General features: G+C 39.8%; 1 protein-coding gene across 1 annotated transcript in view; it reads right to left on the bottom strand.

Moving 5' to 3' along the window:
- The window catches only part of arid5b (AT-rich interaction domain 5B), a 63,904-nt gene extending 39,352 nt beyond the window's left edge, over window positions 1-24,552 (bottom strand). The window contains exons 1-3 of the mRNA XM_079559525.1: window positions 24,482-24,552; window positions 23,924-24,178; window positions 15,787-16,021 (exon numbers count right to left, since the gene is read on the bottom strand). Coding sequence (XP_079415651.1) covers window positions 15,787-16,021; window positions 23,924-24,178; window positions 24,482-24,502 — 511 coding nt within the window. The 5' untranslated portion in view covers window positions 24,503-24,552. The remainder of the gene's footprint in view (window positions 1-15,786; window positions 16,022-23,923; window positions 24,179-24,481) is intronic.
- Between the last annotated feature and the right edge of the window lie 429 nt (window positions 24,553-24,981).

Here is a 24,981-nt window from a genome sequence, read left to right as displayed (position 1 = left end):
ACCCATAGCGTGTGTTCATTGTTAGATACTGCATTAATATCATGTGGCCAAATTAACACTGAATCCTAATAGCAGTTGTTGAATTAAAATATATTTGTATGTGTTCATGCAAAGCAAGTCTTGCTGTTCTTTGAAAGCAGAGAGCTGTGCTAACATTTTTCCAGCTTACAACGCCAACTACGTGGTTCAACAGTTGATGAAGCAGAGCCCGGCTGTTTCAAGCAGGATTTTTATATGAATAATTTACTGTCCCGTATGCTTGTACAAAGCCCTTGAACATGACATTCATGGGAAATTCTGGACGTGAGTTATTATTCCAAGGATGGCCAACTGCAAGAATTCACCTTGTCTTCTGCAGACTAAACACTTGAACAAGTTTGTGTTTTAAAAGGCATTGGTTTTCAGCATGAAAGGGCATGGTAACTAACTATGTCATGTGCAGTGAAGGGGGCAGCTGAACATTAGTATTTCAGCAATTCTTGGTAATTCCTTCTTGATAATCAACTTCTCTACTAATATTTATTTCTACGCAGTGTTAATAATTATGGGTCGTCATGTCCTGTTAGAGCTCAGAGTGGTGGAGAAAGGGCTTGGTTTCAAATGTCAGGGATTTGATTGTGAATGGTCATCATCTCCCGAGGACTCTTACAGCATTTCTCTTGATTAGATTCATCTTAGAAACACAACCGCAGGGCATTAATAAATGTACAAAGACATTATGAAAGATGAACGATGGCAGCAGGGTGTGTGTATCAGAGCATGTACGACTGAGTGTAAGCACAATTTATTATTTCATTTGCTCCGAAACAGCCAATATTTCTCTTTAAAGAATACCTTACCTTTTCTAATTGGTTTGGGCAGTGGCTACACGAGTGCAGAGCTAAAAGGCACTGGCAAAGCATTATGTAATTTGTTTCTCTCTCGGTGCAGGTCTCTCTCCCTGAGCTTGGAGCTTGTGGCAGCAGCGTGTTGATCAAACGGCTGCAGTGTAGCACATTATTTTCAGGACATACAGTAAAGCCTATGACCTCATAAACTACAATGGTGTCAGGGCTGAGCAGCACTATGGCACAGATGACATTACAAGCGCTCAGCCAGAGCAGCGTTCAATAAAATCTAACACACTGCACTATTACACTAATAGACAATATGGCTGCAAGTGCTAGGTTTGGCACTGAGCATTTGAATTTCACACACACATTTGCCTTCATTGACAATTCCCAGGGCTGATAAACAAATCTGTGCTGTATCATTGTCATAAACACAAATTCTATAATGTGCGGAACTGTTCCGTGATAATATCTAGTGATATTAGATTAATGTTGCTCAATGTCACTCTTTATAGTTTACACTGGAAACATAATCACTCAAACAGCAACAGAAACATTTAATCACATATTAAAATCCAGAAGGAAAACCATGATGAAAGATGAGTGACCACAAAGTCAAAGTGCTTTTGCCTGTATCTGAGTTAATGACGGGGTCACTTCTACACAAAGTCTGAAAGTATCCGCCCCCCGCTGCCAGGCAGACAATTATGTAAAAGGATGGTCTGTTAAAGTCATTTGAGGCTTCAAATGCATTTAAAATGACTCCGGTCGGACAAAGTCAAAACATTATTGTTCTCTTTTCTTTGCCATTTTCAACCGTACTCTTCATTCAATTCAGCTTTAAAAACACATTTACTGCTGGCAGGTTAAAAAAAAGACAGAGAGATGAGTTTTTTATCCAACAAAAATACAATACAATTGACTGTTGTTGGTTTTCTCTGCAGTGAGGTGCTATATAAAAAACACATCTAGTGAAAACAAACACAGGCCTGAGGAACAAGAGCGTTTTAAATGTACTGATTTGAACACGTAAAGCCAAACAGCTGTATAATCACACTCTCCCACTGTCCACAACTGCAGCAAAGTCCTTCTGTCTTCGTTATCTTGATAGTAGTTATTCACATTTACAAATGCCAGACATAACTTTCAGAGGGAGAAAAGTGAAATCTCACTTTACATGGGAATAGCTTAGAGTTTGAGCATAGTGTGTGCCGCTGTATGGTAAAGCCATTAGTGTGTCATGATATACAGTGAGCAATAAAACTACAAATCTCACCACAGCCCCCTGTAATATATGTGCACACATTTCAATTCATAAATATGGATAAATTATGGTTAACTGCAAGCAATAGATCTGATATTGCTGATGATGTATTAGGACGGAAAGGGAAATCATGTAATAGCAGGTTCTTAAATGAGGGAAACAGAAATAAGAAATGAGTGAGAGCAACACGTTTTGACAACGTGTTTTATTTTTATCAGACATTCTGTCTGATTATAGCAACAGAAAAATATGGAAGCTGGTCTGTAATGAGCGTGATGAATTACAGTCTCAACTAAATTCCGAGAAATGCGTCAGGAAACTCATTAACTGCAGCGATGGGGAAATAAAAGATTCTACTTCAAGATGTTTAGCTTCATTGGACAATTTTTGTACAGCTGTATTTTTGCAAATAAATACAAGCACAACTATCAGTGTTAATTTAAATCATCAAATAACTGAAGCTGCAAAATATCATTAATATTCAAGCTGCCTCAGACTGACGGCAGATTTTAGAGCACAGCGCTCATTTCTACTGCTCTGTGTCGCCAAATGAAGTCCTTAAATCACTCACGCGCCTCAAATTTGCTGTTGTCAACATTTCCACATTATCTGCTGCTTGGCCAAGGAATTTACTGGATCTGCCTGCTGCTTTTGTTGGGCTGGTGGGAAATGGCCAGACAAGAGACAATAATATCACAATAATAACACTTTTTGTTGCTGCTCTTTTTTTTGTAAGCTTTGTTTCTTGTAAAATCAGTGAATGTTTGTATCACAGGTGAAACTTCTTTTACCTGAACACTAATCAAAGAATGTTTTAACCCGAAATAAATAATCACAGATGAGTTTTTGTCACGTCACATAATTCAAATGGTTTGCTTATTTAGTCGCTTTAATTTTGGATATTTCCATCCAGAAATGTTAAATTAATCATGTTCCTTAGAATAATAATAAATAGAGTAAACGACCTTGTTAGGTTTGTAAAGGATATTGTACAATGTAAATACTGACCGTCTTTGCTGTTTGCTAATTGCAACAATTCAAACTGTGATTTTGATTTGACTGTGATAAATTGTTCAACACAATTTTTGAAAGACACATGCAGAGAATATATGGGCGGCACGGTAGCACAGTGGTTAGCGCTCAAGCTTCACAGCTAAAGGGTCCCGGGTTCGATTCCCACCTGGACGGGGCTCATGTCCTCCCTGTGTCTGCATAGGTTTCCTCTGGGTACTCCGATTTCCCCTACCACTAAAAACATGTACAATAGGCCAGGATGAATGGGAGTGTGTTTGAGAGTGCGCATGGGGGAACGACGGATGGACTACAATCCGGAGTGGCGTGTTTACATGCATGAGTCCCATGTGTGTTCATTAACAGGCACTGTCCCGACCAAATAAAACAATAAATCATAATCAAACAAACGCATCCTTCATGCGAGGGAGGGGGTCTCATGTTATTGAAACCTGACCAAATAAAGAGGCAGCGGCATCTGTCAGTGACACTACATGAACAGGCTGCCCGAGAAGGAGGGGGCGGTGCTCAATGCAAGTTGTTTAGTGTGAGACAGTGTAAGTGACAGTGCCCACTTTACTATAGTACTTAGAGTAGATTGATGATATTAAGTGCGACATAAACAATACTCAGTTTGTACAATGACTCGATTGTCTGGCCAATTTCTGAAATCATGTCTCATTGCTATTTCATTTTGTAGTATTATTGTAAGGTAAAAGTTTTACTGAATAAATATTCATTTCACATTTTAAACACCCACCTGGATCAGAAATGCTCCAGGTGGGTGTTTAAATTCATGTGTGCTTATCACACACATAACTTTAAACATGAGTTTTAAACTATTGGCTTAGCAAGGTTTACACACAAATTATAGTATATTATAATGAATTTTCAAACCTGTGCAGAGGGTATGATATCTCCAAAAGGCCATTGCAACCATTTTGATTGCAATTAATCTTTCAGTGTTAATACAGTCTCATACCAAATTAGACACAAATTACCATGATACTTACTACCGGAAAGATGGGCCTGTATGTTAGTCACTATGTTTGACAGATTATTACTGTTGTATGAATTGATGACAGTGCGTCATTACAGAGTGTAGAGCAGAGTGTTCAGCCGCTGTGCAGTTATTTGTAAATGTACTTAATGTAGCTGCGGAAAATAAAACGTGTTTGTAAATGAGTCAGTGGCTGTTCATCACTCAAGCATCAGTCACTGGCGCTAACTCCAACTGAGACCGCTCACACATAAATGCACAATAACCAGCGCACAGTGAGGAAGGTGCCATTCTACACAATCTGTCTATTGAGAGTTCAAATACATCTACTCCTACTGTTAATATCTTCATAGACTTATTTGATGTTCTTATAGTCTCGGGGGTCTGTATCAGCCCCCTTGGATCACCACCAACACACAGGTAAGGTGGGTGAAGTGAAGTGTATGTACAAATGAGTATTGTGCCATTGCAGAGTGTCTTTCGACTTTGCTGCCAGTGAATGAATAGTTGTGATGTTCAGTCATTAGCTCAACCTGAAAAGATTTCACTTGTCCTTGGACTCTTTCCTCCAACACTTGAACAAAAGACTGCAACATTTGTAAACTGACGCACACAACAGTTTTCATGAAAATATATGTTGGTCTGCAATGCATAAATTTGTGTTTGATTGTGTTGCTTTGTTTGTTAAAGAAATAAACTTCAGAATGACACGTGTGACGAATGAACTGGTGACCAATGTATTTCATAACAAAGCAACAATGACTGAAGCCTATTGTAAATCCACATTTGCAGGTTCTAACCATAAAGCAGAGGTAATGTTTAAGAAATATGGCACTGTACTGTTCAGGAGGCAGAGTCTAATTTTTGTAAAAGAATCATATTTTACAAAAGGGCACTTACACCCAGAGGAGATGGCTCACAGCGAGAGTACAGAGGCTACAGAAGGCTGTGTACAAACATGGGGAGAGACTGAGCGAGGGAGAGCGCTGGATACATGCTGGCTCCTGTTCTTAATTATAGTAAAGCACTAAAGTGGCTCATTCATTTGAGCTGGGTGGAGCACTGGGCTGTGACAAAGCAACAAGAAACATTTATATGTAATGTCAGTTCCATTCACTTTAAAAGGTTGTGGACGTTGCGTATAAAAGTATGGGGTTCTCAAGACTCAATGTATAGTCATAATGTAATTAAGAAATTCCTAACCAGATAACATAACCAGATTCATGTGGTTGACAGAGAGGAGGAAAAAATTATATACCAACGGGCGTGTGCTAAAATGTTTTTAAGAGAAAACAACGGGATCACTTTGTGGTGCCTGATTTATGTGATTCTGTTACATTAAACATTCTTTCCCCTGAGCAGCTCCATAGCAACCATCGCTCCGGTCCTAAAGTGTCTGGCACGTGGCCAACGGGAGCTGCTGCCGTATTGATCGCCAGATTGAAAAGTTTGTGTTTAATTGGTCCTGTAATACATGAAGGGATTATTTGTAGGAGTGCCTCGTCAAAAGCACGGATTTGTTCAGTATCACAAACAACAGGAGGTTACTTTAGAACAAAGGAGCTGCAACAGAGCACTTTAGAGCAGACTGACATCATGTTTAGGTACAATTTCAGAGCAACATTTCTGAGAAACTAGGCGAGCAGGCAGTAAGCAAAAACTGACCATAAGAATGAAAAAAGCAATTTATGTTACAGAGAGTATTTTAAAAACATTCAGGAGCGTTAAATTCAAGACTACTTTGTTTTGTCTTTATTTTAGCCATAAAAGCTGACATGATTGCAGCTAGTGTGATTTGCGATTTGAGACTTTCCAATTTTCCTTCGATTCATACTTGGGTTGCGTAATCCATCAAATGATTGCAATTTTGGTCATATCCAGATTACAGGATCCACAATGATATTTGTGCATTTTTGCCAACACACAAAACACTAATTGCTTACATTTCGATTCAACGGAGAAAACTGTGTTGAAATACTGCAATACAAGCATTGCCGCAACACCCAAGATCTGCCGTTTATGCCGTTTGTTTGTTTTTTTTGCAATATTGTACAGCCCGAATTTCAATTAATAATGCAACCTCCACTGGCAATGTGTAGATTTAAATGTGTATAAAAAAGTGAGAAGAACTTACATGAGGAAGTCACGTTATGCGACAGAACAATACCATTATTAAAAATGTACAATCTATCCATAGAGACCAAGCACGGTGTTTGTGAGATAAAAGAGGGAGAATGAAAAGAACGAAGGACCTGTGTGTTGTGATGGATTGGCCCAAAGCGCTGTTCAGTCTTTCTCTCCACTGCTTACAGACAACTGAAGTCTGGGGTCAATCCACTGATCGTACTCTACTTGACAAAGTAAAAAAAAAAAAAGGTACCCATAAAATATACAACAGGCTGCAAACTTAATCAACACATTTCTTTGTAAATGTAGAGAGCATGTGAAAGTGCTGTTCTTCAAAGTCTAAAAGCTTTTACAACCCGTTGATGATACTCTATCCGCTGTGACGATCACTCTCATTTGTCACGCCGCAAACTCAATTGAGCAGCTGTGATCGGGGGTCTCTGCAACTGTCACCGCCACATATTGTATAGATTTTCTACACAAACACTACAGTAGTGTGAGCACAGAATGGTACAGCCTTTAAATGCACAAACAAGTCTCAGAGGATATCTAATAAACGTGCAAGGACTTTGACTCAAACATTTTCTAGTACAACAGCTATTATTTCTAGACCTTTCTTCGATTTTTATATCTTGCCCTTACACTAGCTGAAAAAACATATTGAAAGAAGATATAGTATGTTCTTTCTATATCAACACTCAAAACACAAAATGGATCTGGACCAATATTGCCATTGACCTAAAATAGATGACATTTCAAGTAACTGAATGTTTTATAGAGACCTAAAGAAGATCGCAGCATTATATTTCACATCTTGCATGTCAAACATCTGCGCACAAGTATTATAACAAAACTATAAACAATAAAAATGTCAAATCCTTTAGATCGTACTGCAGGGCTCACGTAACTTCTGGTTATTCCATCGAGCCACAAAAACCCAAACAACAGTGAACAAAATGTACAAAAAATTCATTTGATATGAGTATAAAGGAACAGTAATACTTTCTGATTTCACGCACTAAAGTTTTCTATTAACACCGCACTGTAGCCTGCATTTGAAAAGCATTATTTGTAACCATTCATATGACATGCTACTTATAAAATTATCTTTAATTGGACCGTAAGCTCGTGCTTCAGAGCTGAAGGTTAGACACAAATGAGAGAGAAAACACAGCTTATCACAAGATTGGGAATTGGGTCAAGCGAGGAATTACATGCCATTCCAGATCAAAGTTGGAGTGTGCAACTCAAAGAAGGGCCCCTCATTATCAAGTCAGGCATACTACTCAGGGCAGCGCAGGACGGCAGCATGATTTAATATGTTTGTGGACTGAAAGGATGATAATTCTAGAGGCTATTTGGGACAGGCACGTTTCCCAAAGGTAAATGTGTAATGAGGAGGAGGGGTGTTTGTTAGACATGTTTGGGGGGATTGTCATTCAACATGGCTCCACGGTGAATTCCTGTCTCACACGGCCTTTATCTGCATAACGGAGGAATGTAAACTATTAACCACACTTTTTTAGCAGTAGTAATTGGTTGATGTGAAATGCTGTGTTCCATTATTGTTTAGATCTATTAAAAGACTAATTTATTGTCTCGAAATTTAAACTAGAAATCTAAATTGTAAAGAGTAACCTAAAGATGTGTTGAAATGCAGAAGTTCCCTTACTAAGACTAGCAATAAGTAGATCACAAAATCTATACTTGCCCTATAAAAAATCTAAAATCTATGCTGCTGTGTCAGTTATACATTGTTTCCAGTCCACATAACTGCATAGTAAGAGCCTAACAGTCTCCATAGTCTCATTATCTAACAGCAAATCTACACAACGAAAGAAGGATACAGTTAATCCAACCGGAACTCTTCTCAATAATGACATGCCACAATGCAGCGTTTACAGTGGATTTATTTGTCTGAGGGGCCTGACAGAGAAGAGTGACATTACGAGCGGATGATAGCAACTAGAGCAGAGCCCAAGGGGAGACGTTTTTGACTGGCTTAGAGGGAGACTTTACAGAAAGCAATATGTCATTAAAAACCAGCGCCATCTGTTCACACTTCTTGTTTATGTGGCGTCATGGATATAAAGCATGTTGAACACGCAAAGCCAAATACACAGATATGCTAACAAAGGGATTTAGCTAAAGTTCTTTTCTATAATTAGTAGTGATTACACAACCATCTAAACCACAAACACTAAATAAACCAGTTACTATTGTGTTTCCCACAGCGCTAATAGTGTCCTTTTGAAGTTCTGCCTCTCGCCCTGACATAAACTGTCTTCACAAGACTCGGTTCATGTGGCATGGACAGTATCCGCTAAACAAGCAGGTAATTTCTGATCATCTGTGACTTGCTCGACGTCGATTACAGGCTGCACTTTCCGTCTTTACCAAATGTATTCAGGGCACCACAGTACATAGGCTGTCTACGTCACACAAGGAACGGATTAAAAAAGATCATTTGAGGCTAAATCTAACAAGGTGCTGAAACTGGTCAGAATGTCAGTAAAGACTTTCAACAGCAGCTATTGTTCGTGGGGTCTGCTTTTAAAGAACTGTCACATCATGTTTACTGGCATGGACAGTGGAATGAAAACAGTCACTTGAACTATTTAACATAAATAAGTACTTTCTCTTGCAATAGCAAAAGCACGGTGTGTTGTTCATATCATCTCTGAAATATGACAGTTTGGTCATCCATTTGGCCACTGTCCTGTAATAAGCGCTGGGGAGACTGTACTTTTCTAAGAGCGGCTTTGTTAACTGTCTATAATCCTTAAAACGTCAAATCAAACAACAGCTCTGTCTGAGTTATGACTAAAAGGAAAAACCAGGGGAAAAACACAGTCTGAACGTCTCTCATTTTGCCAAGTCCTCCTCGGGCCAGAACATAACAAGGAAATGGACTGACAGGTTGAGAAAGAGGACAGCGAAGCATCAATGATCTATTGTTTGCAGCTAAGGCGTTCGCTCAAAATACTCTGGCTGTCAATGTATCAAAGAAAACAAAACATATTACGGCATCCGCGCCGGCATATTCCACTAAACACCGGTGATGTCATTTGTGTGTCTTTGGCCTAATAAAAGCATTAGGAGCAGTTATGTACCCAGGCAAGTGAAGGCCGCTTAAAGCAGGCAGCTCCACCAAAGGTCTGGAATCTATCAAATGTTTCACTGCAATTACGATCAGCGCCGGAAAAATGCGTTACCTCTGCGCTGTAATATGAACACTATGTTATTCGTACAAGAGCGGTGATTGTTTTCTATCAAGTACGGTATAATAGGCTGTGCTCACGTGGCATGATAACATTTTAATGAGGCTATAGTTTAATATTGGGGTAGAGGACAGGTCAGAAATGTGCCTTTTAACTGTCAAAATGCAGATGTCATTATTCCAATTATTCACTATTTCAGCGTATTGTTAATTAGCAGTGGCATTATTCAATCATACGGGCACGAACTTCAGATGAAAGCACAATAAAGCGAAGCATTAACGTGGCCGCACAAAAGCAGGACGTCAATTTACAGCGATGAATGTTTTGAACACAACCTACATGTTACCGTTTTCAGCCTGTGACCCAATTGCATCAGTTCTGCCTTTTAAATTAAGGCATTAAGTGCGCGTTGTGATCCGCAATCAACAGAGCGCTCTATTTTTACCGTGACACTGGTCTGACTGAGTGCGTTTTCCCTCCCATTCACCACAGCGAGAAGAATAAAATAATATTCAACGCAACACTTCATTTGTTCTCACATCCTTAAATAGATTTCTTCTGCACCGACTGTTCTTGCTCGACGATGCCGCGGAAAAAGAATATGAGGACGACGCTCGGCCTATGTGGCGCCTGCTAAATCGGTAAAAGGATACAAACAATGCCTGCAAGGAAGGGGGGGGGGGGGGGGACGTGTCACAATAAAATGAGCACATCATGTTTGACAGCACACAATCACCCAGACGCAGAGAGAGATGCGGCAATAGGAGATCCAAAACATACTTGCGCAAGAGATTAACAGAACATCACACAGTTGTTAAATTAGCATTCCTGGCACTTTCTGACAAAATCCTGCTCTGATTTTTATGGCTTCGCCCGGCATTGTCCTACCATTTTAATGCTCATTTGAGTCATTTTTTAAATTCGGCGGAGGACAGTTTTACATGCATTCATAAAGCAGATGGACTGGCACGTACGTAAAATATGCGGAGATATTAATTGTACAATCTGTGATGTCTCAGAGTCTGACGGCAACAGCAGAGAAAGCACTTGCCCTTGTGTCCATCTGAAACTGCCGATACCTACGGAGAAATAAACAAAACAACTCGGAGTATGAAGTCTCATTGCTGTAATGCATAAATGAACGGCGTTTTGATGAGGGCGGGTATGACAGGGTGATTGAGTAACACTTGAGTCAGTGCAAAACAGGAAACGGCAGGCGATTTATTTGAGGAAGATCTAATCTGTTCCCCAATCAATGCTCGATAGCGTGTTCTTCGTCATAGTTAGGCGAAATAGCTGACATGCCGACCTCAATGTACCTTTATTTGCAAGTCAAGTTTTGCTTCTTTTCAATGTAAACAACAAAGCCATTACGGGAAGGAGTAGCAGGTACGTGAACACAGCTGAGACACAGAGATTCAAAGTAGCCCAATTTATTATCGTCAGTCACTTTGGGAACACCGCACAAAGCACATTATGTACTATTTCAGAGATAAAACGCCACATTATTAGCAAATACAGCTGTTCCGTGAAGACAGAAGCCATAACAGTCAGTGTCAGTGGGTTTTCTCATTTTCACTTTATTTCTTTTATTCCGGCTAACATTCAAATTCGAGGCATGCTCAAACATCTAATAGATTTTTCCAGCCCAGCACACAATTTACTGCTTACAGATTTAGAATTGTCTGGCTTCCGGCCAGGCCACAGTCAGAAGGGAATTAATGATATGAGCACATCAGCGAGAAAAACAGCTTGTGATGCTGTGCTACAGGTCTGTGCATAATGGAGGAGATAGTGGATAAAGCCAAACAGAACAATGGCTTAGGAGACAAAGGACCGTGCAAGTGAGAGAAACCAATAAATAATCAATATTTAACAACTGGAACTGAATTAGAATACGTTTAACTTCATTATTCGGAATAACATAATACTCCAAGGCATATTGTAAAAGATCAGGATGGTTTGGAATAGCTATGTTCAACAAATGTGTCTAAATCTAGCACCATCAATATTATCAATCACATCAAAAACTCAAAACTGAGGTGGCCAAGGTAAACAAGACTCCGTTCTGCCACAAAGTGAATGGAGTAGTTGGCCACGGAGCGCACTGTGTTTTACTAGAGCACTGTGTCCTTTCTGTCACAGCCAAACACAACAGAGTGACACGTTCCTTTTATCTTTTTTTTTTTTTTTTTTTTTTTCAGAGAAAGCCCTCACTCCGCACCACGTCACAGTCGAAACATAAAGCGTTTTGTGTGTGTGCGATAGCGGCTCAAGTCCCCAATATGACTGCGTGTGTATTGTCAGCGCGACAAATCAAGCGTGAGGTGACTGCAGCTGTCTGTTTCCTTATCGCCGGCTCTTACTCGCCTAAACAGTCTCCCCCCAAAAAAAAAAGGACTGAATCTCTTCTCTGCATCAAATTGAAACGTTCTGACTGAAATATTGCAGGGAGAATATGGGCCCTGCATACGGATCAGGTGTTATATCAGCAGGATATAGGCTGGCACATTTCTCAAGCTCAAAATCAGAAAAGAATCCTTAAAAATATCATTGATATCTGTCTATGTTTGACAATAACTCATACATTAGCTGGCAGGAGCATGAACTCTAACTTTAGTAATCTCTCCTACACAACATAGGGTACATGAATTGTGATCAAACTGAATCATGACCCATCTTTTAAAAGGGTGATATGTTTGTTTCTTTATATCGCCCATCACATTATCTATGTCTATCTAATGGCATGACAGTCTATTGCTGAAGGCCAGTGGTGAAGAAAATGTCAGTGCATATTTGTGTCTTGTAAAAGTGCTTTAAAAAGGTCCATTACATCATCGCAGGAAGTCGTAACAGTTTAAAGAGTTGATATCCGTATCCACATTGTTCTGTTTTTACCAGTGTTTATGGATTTGTACATATTTTTAGATCAATAGCGGATCAACCTGAAATATAGGACACAACATACAGTCTTTTCTCACATAATGTTTGCTATTGTTATCTACACACAATAGCTGAGTTCAGGCACACAATGTATAGTTTTTTTAAGTTCAGGAGCAATGACCTTGTGTAATCTTTACAATCCCTCCTCCCGCCCACTTTCGGAAGTCGTGTTTTAAAGAAAGACAAGACAGGAATAAAATAATATTGAGCTATTTCTTGAGTGAGCACCATCTTTGTGTTGCTTTCTTTGTGATTATTTCCAACCTACAGTTCTCTGTTTCTACTGGCACCAACAAACTGTATCAGCAGACACAGCACTCCGGCACTCGCCTTCGTAGTATACGACCAGAAACCAATTTCGGCAGGCAGCAATGAAAAAAAAGAGAATCAGGCCAGTTCTCTGGGGAGAGATAGAGGTGCAGAATGTAAACTTCTCTGGCAAGCTATCCCCTGCGGATTGAACTGTAAAAAGAAACACTAATGCTCACTTCATGTAAGACAAACTTAGGAGGACCATTTACATTACATTTGTAAAGTAGCTTGATTATTAATAAGTATAATCTAAGCATCACAGCCTTATTAGGGATTAATGTCTCTTCACATTGACCACATATGGACAACCAGGCTGCAGTTTTTGCTGTGTACGTGCAATTACTTAAACTCTTCCTTGTATGTCCACAACTCGATTTCTTTTTGACACACTGCATAAAACATCTGTCAACAAACTATAGTCTCAAATGAAATGATAACTTTACGGTTTTACAGACATGTCCTGTGTGTGTCAACTGCAGAATTGGAGTTTGACTTATGATCCCAATGCTCTCTCTGGCTCATAGGTTTCTGTTTTTTCCCGGGCCGTCTGCTCGGTGCAGGACAACAGTGAAGGTCAGGTTTCTCTAATTAATGACTCCACTTTGCTTTTTGGTTTGAACTCTTTTTGTCCTCATACTGGCAGGAGAAACGGAGCTTTGTTCTCTCACCAAAGTGAAATATAGATCAAGAACAATTCTGCACAAGAGCCGTTTTTATCACGAAAGAAGCGCTTGTCTTGTGGTATTTTTATGTGTTGCCTGTGAGACAAATACAAAAGTGCTCCTAATTCACATTGGCGCTGTGCCAGGAACAGTTCGGAAACACATTTGGAAAAAAAAGAGCGGGTTCCCTGGATAACAATGGCACACTTTATGGCAGTTAAGGTCACAATGGTTTTGTGTGCAGTTTGTGGCATTGCTGCAGCATCCTGTTATGAGCAACAATCTAATTCCTTTGACATAGTTAGAATTTGGAGGAAATCACAATAGGACCTTATGTCAGTCAGATCATATCCATCATACATTAACTTACTTTTATTCTGTTAATGCAAGTATCAGCCTGACTAATAGCGCTGCAAATGCTAATCGAAGTAATTGTGACAAGTCTACCACATTAGGGTACTTTAGTAATCAATAACTGTTATCCGATCAATACTCAAACTCTTTATCTAAAAAACAGCATTGTGTTTACATCATAATAGCACAAGAGTTTTGTGATTTTGATGAAAATGAGGTCCTCAGTTATCATACCCCTACAAACAGCAATCACATTAATTAATTTCTGGATAACGGATTATTCATGATCTACAGAACACAATCAGCATTGCAGTGGATATTTCTAAGGCAAACCCTTTTAAAGAATAAAATGCTTTTAAGGCTTTTTAGGCTTCTATAAATTTGTAAATATTGCTCAAGTGTCTGGGAGAGATGACAAAGTAATACAAATACTACAATTATACTGATTTTTTTTCTTGTTATCACAACCCTTGTAGCTATGACCACCAGTACGTAAAAGTATGTTAAAGTAAAGTATGTTTTAGGAAATGTATTCTACTTATGGACAATAATATAAAAGCACTTTGTCTACAGGGTTGGAAACAACAGAAACACTTGTACTATGAAGTGTGTGGATGACAGTAGTGTATTTGTGTATGTCCCTGGTGCAGTGCCAGCGCCAGGCCCTGTTCTGCTGCGTGTGCACATTCTAAGGCCGGGCGTCCCATTGGAGTGACAAGAGCATTTAGAAACAGCCTGATGGAGTCATTAACGGCTGCTCTGCTCATTAGGAACACGCGTGCACACCCAGGGCACGCACCCACACTTGAACCACAGCATTCAGTTAACAATAGCCCGTCTCCGGGTTATTGCTCTGACAGTGGATAAATCCATACGACCCGTCTGTATGGTGCATTGTATAAGGGCCATAATATGCAATACAAGATCATTTAAGATGCAGGCGTCCATTTATGAAGGCCGGCGATGCACAGAAACACAACCACAATCAAAGTCTATTGATCCCTGCAATAACAACAGAGCATCCTTTATCGATCGCCTTGTCCATTTTGAGCATGTGAGAGTGTAACAATGTTGGGTATTCAAGGGCATCACACTCAAACACTTGCCTGTCTTCCTGCAACAATACAAATCTCGTCAGAACACAGATATGGAAAATGGCAGGTCTTTTTAGGTGTATTGCATGTTTTACATTCAAAATCCTGGACTGAATCGCTGTGGAGCTTGGTAATAATCAGAAAAATAGATGGTAATTACGATGGTGTTTCTAAGCGAAATTCTCATAATTAGAATCAGCAATGGCCATTACATCACAGCAATGAGGGAGAGGAGAAATTAATGGCTTCAAAGGGAACATTATGTTCTTTCTGATTATTAGGCTTAAATGCCACTGTTTCTTATTTGCATTGTGTGAGTCATCGACAGAGACATGGCACTTTATCTCAGCACTGGATCCTGGTTCACACAGAAGTGAGACCCTGGAGACCAACGGCAACAATCAAACATTAAGACTCCAAGTGATGCTGACATTCAATAGTGCATTCAACAACCATTCACAGTCACACGCCTATGAGGCTAATACACAAGCAATTACAACGTTCACTGTGGGATAGGGTGACAATAGAAAAATGAATTTTTACTGCTTTAGATATAGAGTAAATGCATTATACGACATAATCCGATGAAGAGTAATACAAACCACTGCACTCACAAAGCCGCACAGCTCAAATGAATAGTGATGATGTGTTGGGTTGAAATCACTACAAGCTTGAAGGCTGAAGGTTTGGGTTATGAGCGCAAAAGTAGACGGGCAGAATAACATCAAAATAAAACCAGGTTCTGATCCCCGTGACAACCTGCCAATTTGATGGTATTGTAATATCATAATTCAGTGATTATAATCGATTCACATCACAAGAATACTTCAAACCAACAAATGGCACACAGGATAAAAACATCCGTTAAACCAACCAAAGATGGTGAATTGATTTATGACAAAGGCAAATGCATAACCATTCTATATCACGCGTAACAAACCCAATGGAAATGCTTAGAAAGTGCTCACCTAACTTGGCCCTCTCCCGCAGCACATCCTTGAAGTTGAGCCCGCTTGTCACCGTGCTGTCCCGGTAGCGGTGCAGAGCCTCTCGGCGACCATTGGTGCCCAGCTTCTGCAGCACAGTCGACTTCAGGGGCTCCACCTTCAGCCCCTGACTCCATCCCGACGAGTCCGGCACTGTCCACTTCACCAGGTCTTGCAAGCGCACAATCACCTTCTCCGACACAGCAACGACCTCATGCTGTAAAAACACCAGAAGTTTTAAATGTACAAGCATACAACGAAAGTGTTCAGGTGTCAGTCCTGAGCTGCTACCATGCTATTTCCATCCCACTACCATGCTATTACTGTGCAATTACTGTGCTAACTTCTTCCATTTTTTTTTTCAGCTACGAATGGCAGAGCAAAAAAAAACGCCAAGGACCAGACTTGTTTCTTTAAGGGGTTCTTTGGCTGAACAGTACAATGTCAGATTGAAATAATTCCATCAGGATCTTATATTGTTTTCATGTGTTCCTTCTGGTCATTTTTGTTTTCATTAAACTTGCACACACTACAGGATTTCAAAATCAACCGATTATTGCATAATGTGCGCCATAGAGCAGAAGAGGCTTAACAAAAAGTCATAATAACACTCACTGACACCGTACACAAACAACGGCAGGTAAGGTAAGTAGGTGGAGCTAGACTTGTGTCACACCTTCCTGAACTAAAATCGAGAGATAATCCTGTAGGCTTTCAAGCTAAAGTCAACAAAAAAATCAAGATTTTTAGTCAATAAAAATAATTTTCATACATTTTTGTTTCTGTAATTCTGCTAAAATATTTGTTTCTGGAGAAAAAGATTTGACAAAAGACAAAATTGACAGAGTGGCAAAGACAAAGGGTCCCGCTCAGAGTTCAGATGGGACAAAGAACAGAATGGGGGTATTTATCAACGTGATTGGTATGTGTGTCGAGTCGCATTAGGGCCGTGTTAGTGTAAGTAAATTAATGGGGACATGAATATGGATGGAGCGTGTGATAGCTGAATTGAATTTAGGCCAGAATTTAAATCAATGTCAATGCGGACATTGTTGTTTTAAGATGTTTTGATCAACATCTATTAAGTCGGGCGCCTCATATCCCCTCTGTTAACTGTTTTCAAAGCCAACTGCACACCTTTAATGTGTAATGAATAGATAAGGTTATGAATGAACGACTGACATTCCCCTTAGACATACACACTCACTCATGACAGGAAAAGCTATTCATTTCATTGAATTCCAATCACTTCTACTTTCTTTCTTGCCGTCTGTCCTTTTCAATTGATAGCACAAACCCTTTTTAATAACTTGTACTTGAACAACTAGAGTTGGGAAAGAGCCCGAGATGCCTAAATGTGTTTCCATTTGAAGGACTAATGGCTGAAGTGCTTGTTACCAACTGAGTGGTGCAGTGTGGTGGAAGACGGCTATTACAGAAAGAGAAATCTGGAGTACAGATGTGGGGAGGCAGAAATGAAAGCTCTCTGATGTTTATGCAGTTATTTGGAGTTAACCAGTTTGTCTGCTTTTTATCATTAAAATTAACACTCTTCAAGCCAGGGTATAAATAGTTATGTTTCAGCTTGTGCTGTGAGTATAGAGGGGGCGGACTGCAGTTGGAGCATGCCTACACAGCCTAATAAAATCCAAAGCAATAAATCACGTCTTTGTAAACCTCATGGTGGTTTTTGTTGTAACTCTGTCCACTATTGTTATTGACATTTTTATTGTGCATTTTTAAGAATATTTGTCTAAAAGCATACGTATGAACACACATCCATAAAGCCTCTTTTTAGACATTTCCCCAAATACAATTCTATTCTCACATCATCAGAAACTATAGGCATATCAAATCAGAGGAGTTAGAGACAGCATTTCCTTATAAAGAAAAAGCCTGCAAGGGATAGCTTGATATAGCAGTGCCTCTCTCACTAAGTAGAAACATCAAACATGGGTTTTCGGTCTTTTTATAATGAGCTGTCTTCGGCTGTCAAGTGGTGGCGGGTGGTTGTAACCGGCTTTCCATGCAATGAAAAACTGACTGCTGTAGCAGCCTTCAGAAAAGCAGGCCATTTGAATAATGTAGAGAAACAGTAAATAGCATTCAGCCTGCAGCCAAAGCCCCACTGTACGGAGTTAGGGACTGCACTTTGATGCAATCTAAGCAGACAAAGAGGCAAACAGAGAAATGTTCCCCTTTAGTTCAGTGAAACTAAAATAATACACTGGTTACATTGAAGAATAAGACTCTCATGCATTGGGTGATTTAATAGCGCACCAGGGGCACGCAGCAAGAGCAATAGAAATACTTAAAAACACAAGAAGTGCCTCTTTATCAATCAAGCCAATGACACGCCGCCTTGTGTGAGTGTCAACAGAGCCTGTTCAGCTCAAGAGCAAAACACAACAGGTGAGAGCAATTCAGCAGCTGTCAACACAGTCCACAATATAATCAGTCTATGAGCCCAGCTCCGAGTACAGCCTCCATCAATTAGTTCTGCCATACACTGGGCCTTTTGTTATGTTTTATACCGGTCACAGTTTGTGGGCAGCAATGTACTGCAGCACCTACAGTCAGGAAAACGCCATGTGGGTTTGAGGTTTGCACAATTTGTGATAATAGATTGAGAAATATTCAGTCAAATACCGTAAATTTGAGCAACGTGCAGCATACCACAGAATGTCGTCACTATTGTGAAATACAGTAACACAGTAGAAACCACCAGAGTTAGCTGAATTTTTGTACTTTTTCAAGTTCAAATTAGCGTTTATTGATTTAGCCAGAACAAAGACTGTACAAAATAAACCACACTTTTACAATCAGACGAAAAGAACAACATGTTCTATGATTTTTCCAAAATCTTGTAAAAAGATACAAATGTAGTGTATATGAATTTTTCAGATTTTGAACAGATTGAGCAATTCATTACCTAACAGCGCACATGACACAGCTGTACCACAGATTATTAATTCCTTCGCGGTCCTGAGTCTTGTGATCTCTCGAAGTATTTTGGTTTGATACTTGAGGGGGGGCTTTGGTCTTGTGTAAATGCCGCTCTTCCGCACTGTGCTGTCAGCTCAAGTTAGGCGGCTGATAGTTTAGCCAAGCAGCACACGCAGCCAGCAGGCCACTTGATAATATAGGTCAAAGGACTGTTAGCCCACAGCTAAGAGGTGACACAACACATAAGCAGCGCCACAGACTAACAAGTGTCATATTAGTAACATGCCACATACAGAATAGATAACAAAAAAACATGAACCACCAACAAGTCTTTCTCTCAAGTAAGCCTTTTTTTTTTGCTGTGTCATCTTGGTAATAAATAACTCATTTACTGGTAGGGTTGCACAGAATGGATTAAAATAAAAACGCTAATGAAGACTCAAGAATTATTTATGATCAGAACATACAAATTTAATGTAATATTAACATTAAATAATAATTCATTTACAGTCATATAACATCATAGGCAGACTACATACCACAGCACGAAATGTATGTTTTAGAATAACAAGAAGCTCTATGACTAATATCCATATCAAGTGGTGTAGTGACAATGTGTCTATGAGGCCTCTCCAAATGATGCTCATGGTGATTGAATTAGAAGCAATGCCATAGCAATATCTCGTATTAGTGCCCACAATCCCCTGCATGGCTCCAGTAGGTAAGACTGAGACATTCCTCAGTGTCACTGTTTTGCAGATGGGACCGGGCCTTGAGCGTCAGAGTTAGCGGTGCAGCTCCCAGTGGGTGGCTGTCCCTCTACCCCATATACACTGCGCTCCTGTCAAGCTGCGAGGCTTTCAGGCTGCTGCAGCACAGAGGTCAGCACAGGAATTCCTAAGGCCAAGGGAGATTAGTAATTGAGAAATGGACATAGTGATATGGACAATGAGACAGGGACTATGAAACACTATATGGGTTCATTATCTGTGTCCCTTCTTCACGGCTGACCTTGCCGTCACTGTCCCAAAACAAACTTATCTGAGTTCGAAAGAGGCTCTCTGGGAAGTTAGCTTGTGTTGGTTTAACAATGAGTGTGAATATTGTTTCCATAGTCACTTTATTTTGTTTATCTGAAAAGGTTCGACGTAGCAGTTATGGATCCACAAGACACTGCTGAAACTTTTCTCACTGATTCCATTAGCAGATTGCTCAAACACAAATTAGGTGATTTATGAAGGGACTTGCTACATTTTATAAATATAGACGCACAGATAAACTGCCTGCATATCTGGACTTTCTCAAAGTGGCCGAGACATACATCATGTTTGGACATTGCAAAAAAGCTGCATCGGCTGAACGCAACATTGTGCTTTCTTGCAAATACATAAAATCAAAGTCAAAACCACTAGTCACTATGTTAAAACGCATTCGTTTCGGCCTCCATCTGCAGAAGCTTTCTTGCAAATACTCACAACTCTGACTAATCACATGGTTACTTATTTTAGATGCAAAATGATTGGCTTCACATCTATGGCTATATGTCTCTGAAAGGTTTTAATAATAGTCTACTCCAGCTGGGGGCACTCAACTCATGCATCAAGGCAAATGTTTGCTTGTTCAAGTGGTTAGTGAATGACAAACTGGAAAAATCTGAGCTCCAAAAGTCCCCGGTGTTGACAAACCAGGTGCTGCTATGATATGTCATAATACAGAAAGCACAACATGATTTTGTGAAAACAATAAGACACAAAGACTGTTATCATAGATACAATGGCCGACAATGAGAAGAGTTTCAACAGTCTTTAAAGTTGAGACTACTCCATGTTATAGGTTTTAAATTACACTATCCTAAGAAGCTGGTAATAATTTACATGCTATTTCAGCAATGGTGAGGAATTCACTGGAGGGCAGTGTTCAGAGTTAATGACTTGCTCTCTGGCGGGAGGAGGCACACATGCGCACACTCCACACATGCACAGTGACCCCCCCCCCCCCCCCCCCCACCCCCCCCCCACCTTCAAAATTCCTGCCATTGTTGTCTGAATAGGGAGATTTGCTATATTACACAGGCTGGTCCAGACAACAGAACACTGGATATTTTAAAATGGCCAGTTGAAAAATGTGCCACAGCAGATTTACACTGAAGTCATTCAGCACCACGACCTTATCCATCCAAATGCCACTCGCATATCTAAGCCACTTACACTTAACTCAACTAGCATCCCAGATGCCTAAATTACCCATTCAGGGTTTTTCCCTAAGGAAAAATCAAAGAAGAGGCAAATGAATACAATCTAATTTCCCTACAAGCTGGCTTTCCAAGCACTGAAACACATGCATGGACTGCTGCCATGTACTGAAGAAATGGCTTTGGATGAATGCCAAAGTGTTTTCCACAGCAATCAATAGTGGCCTAGTGCTGCAGTCCCAGCCTGTCAGTGTTAGAGCAGGACAGGACAGAGGAGAGAGGTCATATCAAATCAAAGGTGCCGATGATAATAGCACATTAATATATCATATGATGCAGAAATAGTCTTTGCACTTGGGATTTTCCATTAAGAGCTTCCTGCTATATTTGCACTAAAGTGGGTAGTATACGATAAGCATAAGTAATTAGTCGCCTGAAGCAGAGTATACAATGAGAGGTTTCAGTGCATCTATGAGCTGTTATCTTCCCGCAGCTCTCTCCTGAAAAAGGGAGTCCAAAAACAGAAAGTATTAAAGCCAGCAAGCCGTAGCAGCAAGAGAGAGAGAGAGCCCATTTGGATACAGAAGAAATAATGTGTCACTCATCGAGTTTTAAAACACATGTGACTATTTAGTCGGTAGTTTGCAGCAGACAAAGAGAGTAGAGGCCCCAAAAGAGGGTTTGTTAAAATGGGTGAACAGTTCAACACAAAGCTTGTTTAAAGAGTAGACTGTGTTCAACTGGTGGGGGTAAACACAGAGGTACTATAAAAATGGAGCTTCCTTCACTAATGCTCTAAATAATTAACACAAAATAAACAGCATATTTAGTACAATATGGGTATTGAGCAGACAAAATTAAAGAGTTGAATTTGTTGAGCTCCAGCCCATGACTGAAGCAAAACAAGCACAGTGGGTCGTGTATTGGTTCCTCCAGCAGCAAACACAGGGCAGAAGCTGGAGCAAACACAAATACCTTAGAAATATCCAGGAAATTACATCATACCTCACCTCCGCCAAGTAAATCAGTAATCTAATTGTACAACCTTCACTGCTATATCTCTCCAAATACCATTTGGTATTGGAAGGATGTTGACTTCACACTTGAACTATCTATCGCTCACTCTGTGTGCAAACGGGACATCAAAATCAACATCCATTATTCAAATGTCAAATTTAAGAAGTTACTGTTTTAGGTGAAAGTGACTAAATGTGAGAAATATCAAATAGAAGAGCTGCCTCTTGCTTAGTGTCTGGAATATAGGCTATATCACATACACATATATGTTTATAGATTACTTTTTTTCTTCTTTCAGGTGTATTTCTACCTGTGGTCTGTGCAATAAATTAGTTGGGGAACATTCCAGTCAAATGAATAATTAATCAAATTATAAGTGCGGATTAAATATTAATTAGTATATTACACAATATGCTGTCTCCTTAATTGAGAACTAAAATCTTGGCAAACCCTTTAATTTAGGTTATTTTACAGTCACACAATGTCATTTCATATTCATTTAATTGTTAAAATTGTCTGTTGTTTATAATAACACAGCTTTAAGACAGGCATCTTCTGTGTATGCACGGGAACAGAAACAAATCACTGCATTATTCATGAGAGAAAATAGCTTGTGTTCTCCAGTCTGACATCAAACACAATGTAAACCAGGTGATTTATCTAGTACATTGTGTGCCGCATCCACAAACCTTTAAAACAGATTTATATTGCAGTGCAGCTATTTCAGTTGTGAATAAAATATTTTCCTAAATATGGCCAATGGGTCGGAATGTATGTGTTTTGCGATGCAAATAAGTCTTTGGGAAATAGGCGGAGCTGAGAGTCTGCGCAAGTGTGGCCACGGAATCAGTGATGTGTGCACTTAAAGTAATGACTAAATAATTGCTACGTGTTAAAGGCTAAAGTGAGCAGGCTTCATGAGATGCTCACTGCTCATAGATAACTTCTATAGCTTAAGCGTCCGGCAATAGCTACCCACCTTTCTAATGAAAGAGAAATGTGATAGCCACTCTATTACTCAAGAGGAAAGAATGTAAGTAAACCATCAGCGGAAGACTCGAGTACAAACACGGCTTTGTCCTTCCCTAAACAATATTAAAGTAGCACAGAGTCATGTCTGTAGTCATCAAAAGCCGACAGTAGTAGCTTAACTGTAGTGTAGCCTGCTGATATCAGATTCAGAGAGCAAACAATACATCATTTGTTTTACGACCGGTGCATTAAAAAAAACTGTCCTCAATAATCAAAGTGTTACAGCATTCAGTGTGGTGAAGTAACCGGATCACAAGCGCCACATATGGTCACAGTCAATCATAACTATTGCCTTTCTGTGCCAACAAACGGCGTAATGTAACACGGCGCGGTGGGAAATAGCCCAGAGCCTCAACAATAACACATTGTCAAGAATGGAAATGGCCACATGGAAAATTATGCAAAGCGTAAAAGAAAGAGGAGTTCAAACGTGTTAGTGCTGGCTTTGACCTGCTTCACTTCGCGAGTCTCTCTTTCAACATCAACCGGGAGACTATTACAAAACAACTAATAACTATCATCCATTGGCATAGGCGAGTTTGATCCCAGAGCGTTCATGTTTCACACTATCCACCCATGTGTCACTCCTGTTTGGCGTGTTTAGTGATCATATAAAGGGCAGCCTAGATGATTGGTGTGGATTTTATTAAGCTAGACCTACACAATTCCTGCGGTATATGGCTGTCTATTTAAAAAAAAACAAGTGCAGCAACTGGCACAACGTCAAACAAACAGCTACAACTAACAAATAGGTACATAAACTGTGTAGTAGGCTATTTGAGTCATCACACAGCGTATCAATGTAATAATGGCTGTGATACCGGAGACTACTACGCGCTGCCAACTCTTAATGCAGTAAAGATGCTGTAAAATAAAACGCTTGCCAACAGGGGCACACCAAACACGACAACACCACACTAATAATACTCCTACCTCTCCGTGTGCGACTGTCCTTCCCTGGGGAGTATCCTCTGGCAGAAAATAAAGTTTGGAGCTTGATAGAAGTTGCTTGCTTGTTCTTTCTTCCCAGAGCAGTTGGAGCTCCGCTATGCAAATAGGTTCCTCTGGTTTACATCTCACGAAGAAAAAGTCACCCAGAGACAAAATCCTCGGTTTGGCTTCCTGGTGAAATTTAAAGGCTTTATAGAAAATGTATGGTCCATGTAAGCCGCAAGACGAGCCCACCCACTGTTGGGAAAAAATAAATAAAACAACATTGTTAAATCAATCAGTGATCAATCAAGTCAATTTAACAACAAATATCACGTCTGCGATCAACAATGGGTCGTAACTACGCGCTAATGAACGTTACTAAGCAAGCGCGTGCAGGCTAACTATTTTTAGGCTTTTTAACATACAACACAGATGTGGGGTTAAAAAAAATGCAATGTTGAAACTTTAATGGATGAGTCGCGTGTAGTAGGTGCAGAAATGCTAGCAAACTGTTGAAATAGCGGTGTAATTAAAAGAAAGCGTGATAACAGACGCTACCTTCAGTGAGTTCGGCTCCATCTCGACGTTATGAATTGATTAAACTCAACACGCTCTCCAAACTTGCTGCCTTGAATGGATCGCCGCAGGTCCTAGAAGGTAAACACAATGTAAGAGTTTAAAGACCTCTTGTTTTTGGTCGCACGACTGCAATGTGGTCGTTTATCGTAAGTTGTGAAGTTCGGGAAAACAACCGTTATGATCTGTGCATAAAAATAATATTTTGATTCAACGCGCTGATTTTTGCTCTCATTTTATCAACCATGGTGTGTGGGAAAATGTCCATCACTTCCCAATAAGTGCACACAAATATCAGATGAATAGAGTACTGCAAAGTCACAAAGTGGATGAAAGTTACACGTTCCTCGCAATAGCGTCATGTATGTAAAAAAGATCAATTAAAAATTTTAAGATAAAATAAATACACTTTTTTTGATATTTTGTTGTTGTGTATCTTTCAGGACTTCTGCAAAAGACGTTCAGTATGAAAGCACATTTCT

Source organism: Gobius niger (genome assembly GCF_951799975.1).
Source record: "Gobius niger genome assembly, chromosome: 7".
Classification (NCBI taxonomy): domain Eukaryota; kingdom Metazoa; phylum Chordata; class Actinopteri; order Gobiiformes; family Gobiidae; genus Gobius; species Gobius niger.
This window is presented reverse-complemented; position numbering and strand designations above follow the sequence as displayed.